The sequence below is a fragment of the Trichoderma camerunense genome (assembly GCF_050948025.1).
Source record: "Trichoderma camerunense strain CBS 138272 chromosome Unknown V8C40scaffold_1, whole genome shotgun sequence".
NCBI classification, from domain to species: domain Eukaryota; kingdom Fungi; phylum Ascomycota; class Sordariomycetes; order Hypocreales; family Hypocreaceae; genus Trichoderma; species Trichoderma camerunense.
This window is the reverse complement of record NW_028145369.1, coordinates 214,016-227,361: the sequence shown is the minus strand read 5'-3', so window position 1 is coordinate 227,361 and position 13,346 is coordinate 214,016. Positions and strand designations below refer to the sequence as shown.

Genomic DNA, 13,346 nt, shown 5'->3' with positions numbered 1-13,346 from the left:
AAGATATAATAAGAGTGTTTCACATATATTGTCCAGAATTATCAAAAAGCCTACGGCGGTGTATCATTTACTCGGTATCATCATCAGATTCCTCCTCCTCTTCCTCATCATCATCCTCCTCTTCAGCACTCGCTCTAGCGTGGTTGACACCAACTTGCATGCGCCTAGCAACATACCACTGAGCAACAATGCCAGCAGAGAGCACAAGAGACTCCTTTATCCAAGCCGCCACCCACTCCCTGGGGTCGAGCTCACCCGTCTCGACAATGCTTCGGATATCCTCATGGACACGGTTATGCAGAGATCCAGGAACGTCGTCTCCGGATTGAGGAGTCATGGGGCGAGGAGCCTCAAGCCAGCGAGCCCACTTGGCGGGGATAGGCTGGCTGGTGGTGCCGTATTCAATCTCATGAACCGGGTCAATAATGAAAATGGCGAAGCGGAACTCTTCCTCATTTTCCTCCTCGGCATCCTCAGACTCCTTCTCCTTTGCGGCGGCTGCAGTTCGGCCGAAAAGGGCCTTGTCGTGGTCATTGACAATGGCTTGGACAGACAGAAACAAGTCAGATGTCCGGACGGAACCAGGCTCGCTGATACCCGATCTCGCCTCTGTCTTGACAGCTTCTACGCCTCCCTTTGTGGCAAAGTACTCGGTCGCATAGGACTCTGCATTGACGCGGCAAAGCTTTGTGCCTTCAATGAGGCCCTTCACCACGCCCAGCTCGCGAGCCTGGTCAACTTGCCTCCACCAAGGACCATCGTCCCAGCCAGCGGCGTTGTCGTGAGATCGCGGGCCACCGCTTTCGTGACCCCTCTGGACAACCTTGAGCTCACCGCCTTCCACCTGCTGCATGACGTCGGAGAAGACTTCGTAGATCAGAGGGTCAAGGGAGGGGTATCCAACCATGTCGTGGGTAATGTGAATGAGGAGGCGTTCGTGGGAGCCGATAGGAGGTGCGATGGTGTTGATAATGTTGGATAAAGTTGGTAGAGCTCGGTTGCGAAGCTCGTCGCCTTTAAGCCAGAGTGTTAGCCAGATACATTGAAGCTTGCGTCGAGGATAAAGAACAAAGCTCGAGACTTACCATAGCTCCTCAGTGTATTGACATCAATACCGCTTCTAAGGCCCTTGACCTGTTCTGCCCACTTCTGAGCTTCTTCGTTCTGTTGGATCTGGTTGTAGGCAGCCTCAGCCTGCTTCATGACGCCGGTCGCAGTCGACAGGATGCCACCCCACCAGCCGCCCCCCGACTGCTGAGGTTGCGCCTGTTCGGCGGCCCTCTTCTCTGATTCATGGAGCTCGGAGCTCGTGGCGCTGGGAGTGAAGCTGGCTCGGAGGCTCCTGGAGCTGTCGGTGGACTTGCGCGCAGCGGCTGCCTTTTCGTCGCCGGCAGGAGGAGTAGCCGTTGAGCGTCGGGCGATGGTCTCCTTGAGACGAGGCGTGTGCGGGCGAGAGGCAGGCGAGGGAGCAAGCTCGGATTCGAGGTCGGCGAGGATATCGTCGTTGCCAATTGCCTTGGCGGCAGCAGATGTCGGCTTCTTGGATGGCTTCTTGGCCTTGGATTCGTCGCCAATGCCCGAGAAGAGCTCGTCGAGATTGTCGTCGGCAGGCGCCGCCTTGGACTTTTTGGAGGCCATGGCGGGATTATAAGAAGAGCTGATGGCTGGCGATATCCGGATGCTATGACGGGAGATGCTGCTGACGTTGGTGATGCAGGTGTTTGTAGTTGATTGATTGTTTGGTTGGTACTTCAGCTGTGCTCTGTTTCTGGTTGGAATACGGAGTAGCGCGGTATGCAGTGGTGGGGTAGCGATTGCAGGTCGATATAAAAAGAAGCTTGGGGGATGGTCAGCAAATGTAGGCGCATTCCAGCAGCTTACATACAGGAGCTCGTATCGGACAAAGTACTGCTAAATATCAAACAACAGAGTTTGTTTGCACAACTTGATGAAGCACAGAGAAATGTTTACGGTAATTCAAGCAGCATTGAGATGATGTGAAAGTGAGCGGAGAGTGAGCAGAGAGTGAGACACATAAAAGGACAAGTGACGAGGCAGCTGGTACATGGGATGATGGATCAAATGATTAAAAGCGGCCATCTGGGAACATCTGTAGCGAGTTATTACGGAGTACATGTGCAAGGCAGCAGCAGATTCAGATTCAGCGGGCCTGCAGTTGGTTTAGCGCTGAACTCGCCCTGTTGCAGCCAAAAGTATCTTTGGCGGTGGGTACCTGGACGAGTACGGGCACAAATCTGGATGCGTTGTGTGGTGTTGACATCTGCAGGTGGTCAAAGTACATGTGTCATTGTCACGCGGTGTGTGTTGTGACTGAGGGCGAGGTGCCGCTTTTGGTAGCGGGAATGTAGCGGTACTTGTAGCAACATGAGGCAGTTGCCTGCGACGTATTGAGAGTTGGACAGTAAAGTGCATGTAAGTTACCCGCCCTGCCTACAAAAATTGACAACGCATCTATGAAGGATTAAAGCGTCATATCTGATCTAGATAATAGTCTACGACGGAGTAGTTATGTAATGCACACAGCCGCAGGATCAATCCTACAGGTCCCATTAATAGAAGGTTAGCAGTAGGCAGTACCACCAAGGTGCTCAGCTTACGCTGCGTATCAGAACACAAGCCACAGCGGGCCTTGTTCTTTGGTGATGAAGCAGCGTTGCTACCTTAGGTGCCCATCTTGTATAAGTCCATGAAGCACTAAAACCCTCAAGCATGCCCTACGGCTACAGGCGACAGCAGGGCCTGATGCTCGTTTGTGAGACGCGCGCCAGGCCGGAACAAGCCTAGAAAACGTTCCAAGCAAAAACTGTTTACCCGCGATGAGATGGATGAAGTTCTGGAGTTCTGGGTGATGAAATAGAGAAACCGTCTGGTGAGGGGATCTAAGATTAATACGTAACATGTCGATGACTTTACTTTATAATGCGTGTAATTTGGGCCCGGAAGGGGGCGAAAATGGAACAAGATGGAATAAGGTTGCCAGAGGTATGACTCCGTAAAAGTACACGGCCCCAGCGGTGCGCTCAAGTGATACCGTACTGGTACATGTGGGTACTTGGCGAGGCTGCACGCCGCGCTGAGGCCCATTCGTACCGCGGCGGTAGAATCTGTACCTGGGCAGTACGTACCGGCGCGGGCGCCAGCCAGTGAGAATCGAGAGAACAGCCGGTGGCTTATTCGATCCACGAAGCCGAAAACCAAAGGAGAGCTGCACTGACAGCGTGGAAAAAGGCTGCCCTCAGAAATCTCTGATATCGAGCTCACTGCGGCATCATCGCAGCAGCTGGCGGCGGCTTCTATTGCGTCTTCTTATTGTGCCGGATGTGCGTCCATTGCCGCAGCTGATTGTTGATTGCTATTGTTGTTTTGCTGGCGGCGACGAAAAACCTGCTCGCTTGTGCCGGCACGTCACGTTGATCCGCCTCTCATTTTATAACAAAGCAACTCATCGCCGTCAGTTCACGAGCCCTTCAACCACCCCCCTTATCCTTTTATCATCTCTTTGTTGCTCGTCTTGCTGTCTGTCAGCCAATTCTCCCGCTCTTCTTGCCCGGCATCGCTGCCTCGACTTTTCGCGGATGACATCTTCCCTGCATTGCCTCTTCTCTTACACCCCTTTAACCTCACTTGTTTCCCTCACAGGCTGCAACGGCCTGGCATCATGGACCGCGCTCGCCGCGCAACAAACAACCGTCGCAAGCCCCTTGGAGTATCAGCCTCTCCTCCGTCTACTTCGGACGCTTCTTTTGAGCGCCATCAGTCGTCTGCCAGTCCCATCATGGCGCATGCCACTAACACTCCCCAAGGCGCACCCCAGGGCCGGCGCGCCAACAAATCTCTTCAGCCTGCCTTCACTTTCTCAACGCCAGGACCAACCCGGCCCTCCAATCTGAGGAAAAGGTCAAAAACCATGGATGACTACGCCGTCGCCGATGATGACTATGAAAATGAAAGCCCCAAAAAGGGCGGTCACAGTCTTCGCAAACGCGCGCGTGTCGACTACACCTTTGAGCAGATTGACGACGACGTTGACTTTACAAACCCCGTTTCTGCATCTGCATCCGCCTCAGCCCGCAATAAGAAGCGAAGGCCGGACAGCAGCAGCTACGACTCCGAGGATCTCTACGGCTCTGGACTCAAGAGGAGAGGCGCCTCTGTTGACGCTGACACGCCCTCCAGCCGGCGCCGCAATCCCTCCAGGAAGATGTCCGAGGCGAGGGCCTACAAGGACGACGTTGAAGACGACGAAAACGACGTTCAAGACACCGTCCATGACACCATTGAGGTCGGCGTTCTCTATTCAGACTCTGAGAAATCCGACAGCGCTCACATGGATCACTCAAATGCTTCATCCACGGACCTTTCCGTCGGCCCACAAAAATCTACACCCATCCATTCAGGCCAGGACAGCAGCTTCAGTCATGCCGGCCTCGCCGAACAGCCGCTGGAAGCTGAGCAGCGCCTGAACAATGCAGAATCTGCTGAAGAAGTCATTACTTCTGTTGCTTCTCCCGCTGAAATCACTGAATTCTCTGATATCAAGCCCGAAGGCGAGTCTCACTCTCAGTCTCATTCTGAGGCTGGCCGTGCGCGGCTGCACTCGCCACACGACACCACGGCACCAGCCTCAAACGCTCCTGAGACTGCGGCTGAGCCACAACTCAAAATTCAACAAGCTCACGACGCCACTTTGGATACAGCTACACAAGATGGCGCTCAACCGTCTCCACCTAACAACAACAAGAATGCCGACAACAACAACTTGGAACAACCTGCTGAGAAACATGAGCAAGACTCACAGCCTCGTCAATCCCCTTCTCAGCCCTCGCCTCCACCGCCTGCATCACGCACTGCCGAGGTGACACCCGCTGAAGATACGGTATCAGTTAAGCCGCCTCTGTCACTTCCCGAAAAGGAAATTCTTCAAGACAGCCCTGAGGAGACACGGGACAGCAATATGGATGCTCAGTCCGAGTCTAAACCACAACCTCCATCACAGGAGCTGCCATATTATCCTTCGGCTGCTGCACACTTATTTACGGTTTCTGCTCCATTGGTGCAACAGCCTGAGCCCCAAGCACAGGAAACACCGAAGCAGCCGTCCCCAGAGCCAGAGTCCAAGGCATCCAGCCCTCCTCCCCCTGCCGCAATTTCAGCTACAGTCGCCAGCACACCAGCATCTCCGTCAACATCTGCTTTCGACTCCACAATCCTAGAAGACTCTCAGGTAACAAGTGTGGACGTGAAATCTGTCGAGCTGCCGGTGCCAATACCAGAAGACGATGCTTCTGTCGCCCCAGCATTGCCAGAAATCCATGTTCAAGAGGTGCAAGTGAAGCCTGCAGCTCAGACTACATCGACCCAACCTTCTGAGCGAGGTCCATTCAAGCCACAGCCCAGACCTGTTGGTCGCTGGGCCCACTTGACTCCTTACATTGATGGAGAGTACGTCTCATATCCTGAAAGAAAGGCGCAGCAGGAAGATGAGGTGGCCACCAGCGAAGAGCAAACTGCGGATGACCGCGAGACAAATGACATGGAACCAATGGTTGATGACAACGACGACGCAACTGGGATTGAGGCACCTACCCCCGCTCTCAACACACCTTTGCGAGGCTCTCCTGCTCCCGACTCAATTGACCCAACTGCTTCCAATTCCCCAGCTGCTGGTGGAGACGACGGTGACGATGTGGATGTTTCCGAAGAGCCTACTGAGCGAAGCCGATCATTCCGCTACCGCAAGCTAAGGAATCCTGAAGAATACCTCTCCGCCATTGAGAACTATGAGGACATGTCTACAGCCGAGCTATTCGAGGTTTTGGAATCCATCAATGTTTCCCTTTTTCAATGGCAAACCGAATGGACTGGTCTCGGCAAGATTGTCGACGATTATGAGAATTCTCTTCGCAGACGCGTAGCGGACATCAAATATGAGTCTAGAACACGCAACTTCCATCAGCACGGCGTCAACTACGAGGAGCCCGAGTTTGTCGTCAAGGGATACAGATCCAAGGACAGAGAAGGCATGACCGAGACTCGCTACCTCCAGAATCAAGATAGAATCATGGCAGCCGCTTATGGATTTGAGTATGACCCTCATCCATCCAAGATTGGCCGCCAGAATCCGGAGACACAGCAAGCAGGAATCATGACCCGCGGTCGCTCGCTGCGCAACCAGCCAAAGCCCACGGCCAAGGCTACGGAGGCAGACGAGGTCACTGGCAAGAGACAACGCAAGCCCGTGCAATTGTTTGACCCGGCAACTCAGGACATCAGCCGCAGCTCGACCCCTGTTCCCACTGGCAGGCCTCGACGCCGCAAGACGGCTAATGGCGATAACGATGATGGTCAGTATGGTTTCGGCGCCAGCTTCAATAGCGAACCCATCCTCTCAGACGAAGAGGCTGGCGAGACAAAGAGAAGGCGCAACCGTACAACGCGACCCAAGATGAATGTCCCCAGCATTGTCGAGGAGCTCGTATCAACCCCTATAAGCGAAGAACCCTCTGTCCACACGCCAAGGTCAGGTCGTAAGGCGCGTGTTAAGCAGCCCATCAAATACGACGAAGAGTCCCTAGGCTATCAATTCGTCGAGGAAGAGCCCCAGATGGAAGAGAAGCCGCCCAGGCGTCGCCATCTCTTGACTCTCAAGATCCCCAAGGGCAAGAACATTAGCGAACCGTCTTCAGAAATTACGGATAATGGTGACTCGCGACCCTCTACCGCCGACTCGGACTCGACCTCACACACGGCCGAGTCGTCGTATTCGTTCCGCCCCAAGCGTCAGAAGCGATTCCGTGACGATGCTGAAGAGAGTGAGGAGGCCGCACAGGCTCCTATCAAGAAGAGGAACAAGCGTACCAGCGGCGGCGCCCCACTCGGAGTCGAAGAGGACTTTGCTCCTACGGAGATGCTCGACCCAGACACACTCGCAGGCGTCAACAATCGCAAGATTCAGAAGATCAAGGTGGTTCGAAATACACCCGCGAGCCGCAAGGGAACGCCGTCGTCGCTCCCCAATGGCGAGGAAGCAGAGGAGCCGCAAAAGGATTACAAGTCTATGACCAAATCCGAGAAGATGTCGGCATCCATGAAGAGTAAGTATCTAACATCATCAAAGAGAACGATATCTCTTTTTCTTGTCCTTGTTCAACTCTCTAACAATGTATTCCAGGCCGCTGGGCGAATGGCAACATGGCTGGTGCTGTCGAGAAGCGAAAGGCAACCCTCGCTGCTAAAAAGGCCGCGCAGGCAGCGGCCGAGCAGAGGGTTGGACTTATCGCTCCGAAGCCCAAGGTGAAGTCGGCCAAGAAGGAACCGGTTGAGCAGACTCCAATGCCGCCACCGTTTAATCCTCAGCAGCCGCAACAACATATGCACGGAATGGGATACCCATACCCCTCATCTTAAAAAACTCCATCTAATCTAGCAGAAAGCCAAACATGTGGCTGCCTTATGAATCAACGAGGCCCGATCAAATATACAGCAGTTTGACTGTACGATCTTATTATCGCCTTTCCAATAGCAGAAAGGTTTTTTTATTTCCCGCGATGCCGATTCATGTATCATACTTGGACGACAGGAGTGTTTTGTGTATTGCCAATGAAGAATATTGGCAAAGACGACTTGCACGAATGAAACGGGCTCTCAACACTTTAATCAAAAAAAAAGGGGGGTGGACACAGTTTGATCATTTCAGAAAAAAAGAGGACCACATATACGGCGGTGGGATGTTTCAAATACGACTACGATGCACTTGGACATCGGTCTCTTTTTTTCCTTTTCATGTTTTCTCTTTTTTTTTTCCTGGATTGGCATTCGGACCAGCTTATCATGGGGCATTTGAACCCAGTTGGTCCGTCCGGCGTTGGTGGCCTCCTCATAGTGACGGCTATACAGGGGGAACGTTTTCATGTTTTGTGCTTTTTTTCGATTTGCAACCTGCTTTTTATTGCGCATTCTTCATTTTCTGTGTGTTTTTAGTTTTTTTTCCCCTCATCTTTGTTTTTGTACAAACACATTCAAAGGTATGCGAATGGTAGGAGAGGAGGGGAGGCATATTTGTGTGAGGGGGGAGAGAGGGCGGAAGGCCTTTTTTTCGGTTTTTACCTGTATCTATTTTTTTGAGCATCTGAATGGCTGTGGGTGCTTTTTTTGCTCGTACGTAATAAACGCTTTTCTTTCGTGCTGTTGAATAAATAAAAGTTGCTGGTTTGATATAATTTGTATGATTGTTGTGTGAAATGACCTATTTTGACTGTGCTTGGTTAATGTGAGTTGACTGAGATAGAGGAGTGGGACTGGTGTATCGAAGAGAAAGGCGTAAGAGAGTATACAACCCGCAACACGCGATGGGAGACCAATGATGTATGGTAATATTTGAGAAAATAAACTTGAAGGGCATTTTTCCCGATTTGCATTTCAATTGACCAAGTGCTTGTATTGTACGTGCAACTGGTGAAAATGATGGTGGTTTAAATTTTTTTGCAGGGTAGCCATCGGCGATATCCAAGTTGTAGATCGCTGTAGACAAAGGTGGCATTACAAGTTGACTGTCAAAATCTCGTCTCCCATATAAGATGGCCATGATTCGGTATCTTGCACTACCTCTGCGGTACAGCAATGGCATCATCGTGGCATACAGCATTGGATTTGGTGGGAGATGTGCAATAATCTTCCAAGGGACAGCTTTGCCGCAGACAAAGGTGGCATTACAAATTAACACTCAAAACTTGACATAAAATACTGGGATTCAGCATCTTACACTTCCTCTTCGGTACAACAATGGCCTCATCGTGGCATGCAGCATTCACCCGGCATTAATTAAAAAAAAGACTCGGACTTGGATATTTTTTTGTCTTTGTCCGTTTGATGCGATACCTGATATTGAATCATCCTTACACGCCGCAACCGAAATGCAAGAGCCTGCCAATCCAGCGACTTTACTTTCCCGTTTCTTTTTTTCCCCCTCCCATGCCCCAAAGAACAAAAAATCAGAAAAAAGGGACAGGAGGCGGGAAAAAGAGTTTCCACGCTTCTATAAGATCGCATCGAGGGACTTGGTCATTTGTCTTTTTTTTCATTCCTCTCTTCTCTTTGGTAAATAAAAAAAAAAATTTCCCTCCCTTCGTTTAACGACCTCTTTACATGACGACACCGGAGTTGCTGGCAATACGCTAGAGATGAAAATGTTAGAACGGGTGAAAAGCTTTTTATGGTTGCTTGAAGTGGAAGAGAACTTACGGGCCACAGCTCAGCAGCCTCCTTGCCGACGGGGCCAGTGATGGCAGAGCCCTTCATCTCACCCTTGGGGTTGACGATCTGTAGTAGGCATCATGTTAGCTTCATGTCGTAACAGCCACGGGGGGTTGTTCTGGTCTCGAATGGCGCGGCCTATGCCTCGGAATCGGGGGAACCGCAATCATTCTTCGACCAGATGGGAGATGAAAAAACGTACAACACCAGCGTTGTCCTCGAAGTACAGGAAAACACCGTCGAATCGCTTCCAGGGCTTGGACTGTCGGACAATGACGGCGGGGTGGACCTTCTTTCGCAGCTCAGGCTTTCCCTTCTTGACGGTGGCCATGACCATGTCACCGACACCGCCGGCGGGCAGACGGTTCAGGCGAGCACCGATACCCTTGACGGAGATGATGTACAGGTTACGGGCACCAGAGTTGTCGGCGCAGTTCATGACGGCACCGACGGGGAGACCGAGGGTCATCTTGAGCTTGCCACCGGGGGCACCACGACTGCACGCACACGCTTGGTCAGTCCACAAGTTCTCTTGATGCGGTTGTTGTGTTTAATCCTCCTCTCTCGTCTTTTGCAATTCCTCGACGGAGAATCATGAAAACTGGTGCCGGCGAGCATAATCCCAAATTCCCTTCCCTCCTAAAAATCTCGAGCTGGTTTGCGGGTTGCATTTCGAATCTTCTAACGTAAAAATCGATTTCATACAGAAATTCGAGAAGAATGGGTTCGGTGGTGCTGCAGAGCCCCAAATTGTCGTTCTCGAATGTGTGTCCCTCGGTGGGAAAATGCTGACCGTCGTCCTCCTCTTGCCCGGCTTTTTTCTCCCAGTTTCATTCATCTCGTCGAGAAGACGAAGAGAGTACAGATATAAACAACTTCGTGCTAGAAAATTAGAGCAACTTACGATTGCTTGGCCATTGTGTCTGAAGGGTTGGGGGCGTTAGAGTCGTGAGAAACGTGCCAAAGTCGCGGATTGCCGTCGTGAAGCTGAAGCTTTTCAGGGCAAATTTTCCTTATGCGATCTGTGGGGGTGGAAAACCCTACGAGAAGCGAATGTGTGGGCGCACGTGCAGATAAGGCTTATCGGGTTGGCGGCGAAAATGGCGGCCAGTGATTCGAGCTTGGGGTGGGTTTTGGGGCTAAAGAAACCGCACGCCCCACTAATTCTTTTGCTGTTCTGCAATTTCATATTTGGGCATCACGGGCGGTTTGTCGGTATTCACATGCAGCGATAAGTGTGTTGATTGACGACAATGCTAATGCCTTTCTTGACATTTTCTCGTGATTTACCATCAAGCCTACTTTGAAATGTCAACTACAGAAATTGGAGCCATGAGCCATGAGACATGAAAGAGGAATATAATATACACGAGTGGCTAAAGCTACTAAGAAGGTACACTGACACCATGAGTGAGTAGCACGGACGTCTGGGATCACAGGCCGTAAAAAAACGTGGACATTCTTTTTTCATCGTAACTCGCATAAAGGGAAAACTAAAAGCAAGAAAAGATATTCAGACAGCCCGAATCAGTCCCACACCACCTCGAGTATCATTTCTAACTCGTCCTACTCAGCCATGGCCACGTCGTTTGCATCGCCATGGCTGATATTCTCCCACGAATGGGTCGTCTCGGCATCCGAGACTGGCGAATCATCTGCTACAACTTCTGTCTTTGGCGTCTTGGCCACATCGGTCTTGATCTTCTCCATATTGTTGCTCTTGCCGTCGTCTTGGACTATTTTGACAAGTCTGTATGAGAGGTCACTCTCTTCCTCTTCGAGGTATGATGTCACCGCAGGGCTGCTGACACATCAACATGAGGCTTTGTTCGAATTGCGACCACCTACTTACGGCAAATCTCCTGCTTTCTCATCAGCCATGTTGAATAAGGCCTTTGTTGGTCTAGGTGTTGAATTGAACGAGTACTTTGCAGGTGAGAACACCGAAGAGCTTGAATTATTGAAGACCAGAAAAACGCAACATTCTCGCCGGGGCAGCCGCATCTTCTTAAACCCTCTCTGTTCCCCTTACATCCATCAGCTCGTGGCCGTCTGTCGGCCAGAGGATATGCGGTCTGGCATCCCCATTGCCGTCCCAACCATCATTCTTCATCAGGCTCGGGCCACGACGACCTAGTGTCTCGCGGAATCGCCAATGATACAGCACCACATCTCAGTTTGCGGCTCTGCGAGGACACCACAAACAGGTTCAGTGACCTTCCGACTTCACAAAGGCACGTGGTCGTCTCTTCATCCAACAGAGCTGAGGCACAACTTCTGCAATCTGTAAATTAATTATCTGCATGGCCAATGGGTGAGATGTCTTAGCCTGCGAGTCTGTTGTCGATACTCTGCTTCCGCATGGTGGTGTGCAACATGAGGTCATCTCGACAGTACGCACACTCGTCCAGCATAGCTCACTCACGGATCCCATCCTCTATTGGTGGACAAGGTTTATCACTGTCTGCACTTCAAGCCACGGCAACACACTCGAACTGACCGTAAGACGTATGCAACCATACTTTGCATAGTACTATGTGCGCGGTAAGCGCCCAAATACCCACTGTGTTGCGTTGCAGCACTGCACATATGCCTGACCTCGCCTATATCCGTCGAGCGTCGATGCAAACCGGACTTCAATCGCTCACGTACCTGATTCAATCTGGAAATATGATAGAAAAAAATTGGCGGCAACAAGTGGAAACAAGTTCCCGCCTAGCGGCTACTGTAGGTAATAGGCGAGTTTGTCTGCGTTCGCGATGTTTTCTCCCATGTTAGTGCCAGCGGGATGGGACGCAGCCCAACGTCAATCGGCCAAGTGGCCACTAATGTGACCCCAATGGGGGCCAGTGTTGGATGCAACGAGGCCAATCCATCCATCCATTCCCCCGGGCTGAGGCGGTGATGCTCGCAATACACACTGCAACCGGTCAACAGCTGCTGCAAGCCTGAGCGGCTCTGGCTCCGTCCATTTATATCGAGACTGCTTGATTCGCCATCCCCCACACCACGTGCGGGGTGATTGCTGGGCGACAGAGGTGGGTCTCGTCGTATAAACCTACATGTAGAGTTGTTGCAGACATGAGACCCGGTGCCCTGGGCTGGGCTCAAAAAAGAGCCAAAGTGCTGGCATTTCTGCGCTGCAGGGAGAAGTTGTCGCATCAATTGATTCGAGCAACCAGCATTTCTGTACGACGTTAGGCTCTAGGCCGGATGAAGACATGAGCCGAACTAACATTGAAGTGGAACGGGCGCCGCCAACAGCCTACGAGTTACCGCAAAAAGGCATAAAGGGATTCCGCTGAGATCATAGACGTAGGTGGTACCAAAAAGTAGCGAAAACGTTGCAGCCACACGGAAATATACTACGGATATACCTTGGAAGCTCCATATTATTTGCAGCCCGTATCTGCCGGCTATCTGGGTTCCTGGCAGAGCGAAGAGAACACCGGGATAAGTTCGATTCACAGCAAAACTAGTAGTCGACGTCAGGCTGCGTTGTCATGCTGCACAGTAAGCGTGTGCGACCATAAACAGATTAGGTATCTAAAGTCCGAAGGATCGAGTTTTCTATCTCTTGGCCGCAGCGCCAACCGTTTTGGATCCATGGACACTATTCCACGGACCTGCTCCAGTGCAAGACCGTGAGTACGGCCGGCGCCGAGGGGGGCCGGATTACAAATTGGCAAAACAAAAAGACGTCTGCCAACACCTATTTTAAACAATTCTTTGGTGTGTCCACAGTTCTAGAACGGATCCTGTGGGGGCTGATTTGCGGGAACTGCTCCTCATGTCACATAGACAGGTACAGGTACTATCGGCATCTCTTTCCAAAGGTGCAGAATTTTCATCGATGCCCTTCTTCTTTGACTTCATGTCCACCTTTGGTACCCATCCACAGAATCAATCAATGGCCAGGAATAGTCGCCAAGCCAGGCGAGAATAGTAGTCCTATGGATCTCCGTGCCCGGGAACAGCGTAAGACGACACCTGCCTACCCTGGTAATTGTTAGTCCCTATTTCCAGGCTTACATGCTCGTGCTTTGTCACACTGCTGACAGGCACATGCCAAA

The 13,346-nt window shown here is 51.5% G+C and overlaps 5 protein-coding genes across 5 annotated transcripts; 2 read left to right on the top strand and 3 right to left on the bottom strand.

Moving 5' to 3' along the window:
- Positions 1-4: 4 nt before the first annotated feature.
- On the bottom strand, positions 5-2,198 carry V8C40DRAFT_228827 (protein MTC1). The gene is made up of 3 exons (XM_083212357.1): positions 1,886-2,198; positions 1,086-1,837; positions 5-1,014 (listed from the first exon to the last, which is right to left on the bottom strand). The coding sequence occupies exons 2-3, from the start codon at positions 1,636-1,638 to the stop codon at positions 68-70; spliced, it is 1,500 nt and encodes a 499-aa protein (XP_083078640.1). The 5' UTR covers positions 1,639-1,837; positions 1,886-2,198; the 3' UTR covers positions 5-67.
- A 1,327-nt stretch (positions 2,199-3,525) lies between these two features.
- V8C40DRAFT_1467 (uncharacterized protein) lies at positions 3,526-7,679 on the top strand. The gene is made up of 2 exons (XM_083211252.1): positions 3,526-7,115; positions 7,193-7,679. The coding sequence occupies exons 1-2, from the start codon at positions 3,680-3,682 to the stop codon at positions 7,426-7,428; spliced, it is 3,672 nt and encodes a 1,223-aa protein (XP_083078639.1). The 5' UTR covers positions 3,526-3,679; the 3' UTR covers positions 7,429-7,679.
- V8C40DRAFT_1464 (uncharacterized protein) lies at positions 7,185-8,227 on the top strand. The gene has a single exon (XM_083211249.1). It carries the CDS (start codon positions 7,461-7,463, stop codon positions 8,058-8,060), a length of 600 nt encoding a protein of 199 aa, XP_083078638.1. The 5' UTR covers positions 7,185-7,460; the 3' UTR covers positions 8,061-8,227.
- A 472-nt stretch (positions 8,228-8,699) lies between these two features.
- V8C40DRAFT_228821 (60S ribosomal protein uL14) lies at positions 8,700-10,286 on the bottom strand. The gene is made up of 4 exons (XM_083212356.1): positions 10,178-10,286; positions 9,476-9,770; positions 9,262-9,339; positions 8,700-9,194 (listed from the first exon to the last, which is right to left on the bottom strand). The coding sequence occupies exons 1-4, from the start codon at positions 10,189-10,191 to the stop codon at positions 9,162-9,164; spliced, it is 420 nt and encodes a 139-aa protein (XP_083078637.1). The 5' UTR covers positions 10,192-10,286; the 3' UTR covers positions 8,700-9,161.
- Positions 10,287-10,839: 553 nt separating this feature from the next.
- Positions 10,840-11,154, bottom strand: V8C40DRAFT_260014 (uncharacterized protein; the record flags this gene model as incomplete). Its single annotated transcript, XM_083219093.1, has 2 exons — positions 10,840-11,074; positions 11,126-11,154. 2 exons carry the CDS (start codon positions 11,152-11,154, stop codon positions 10,840-10,842), a joined length of 264 nt encoding a protein of 87 aa, XP_083078636.1.
- Positions 11,155-13,346: the final 2,192 nt, after the last annotated feature.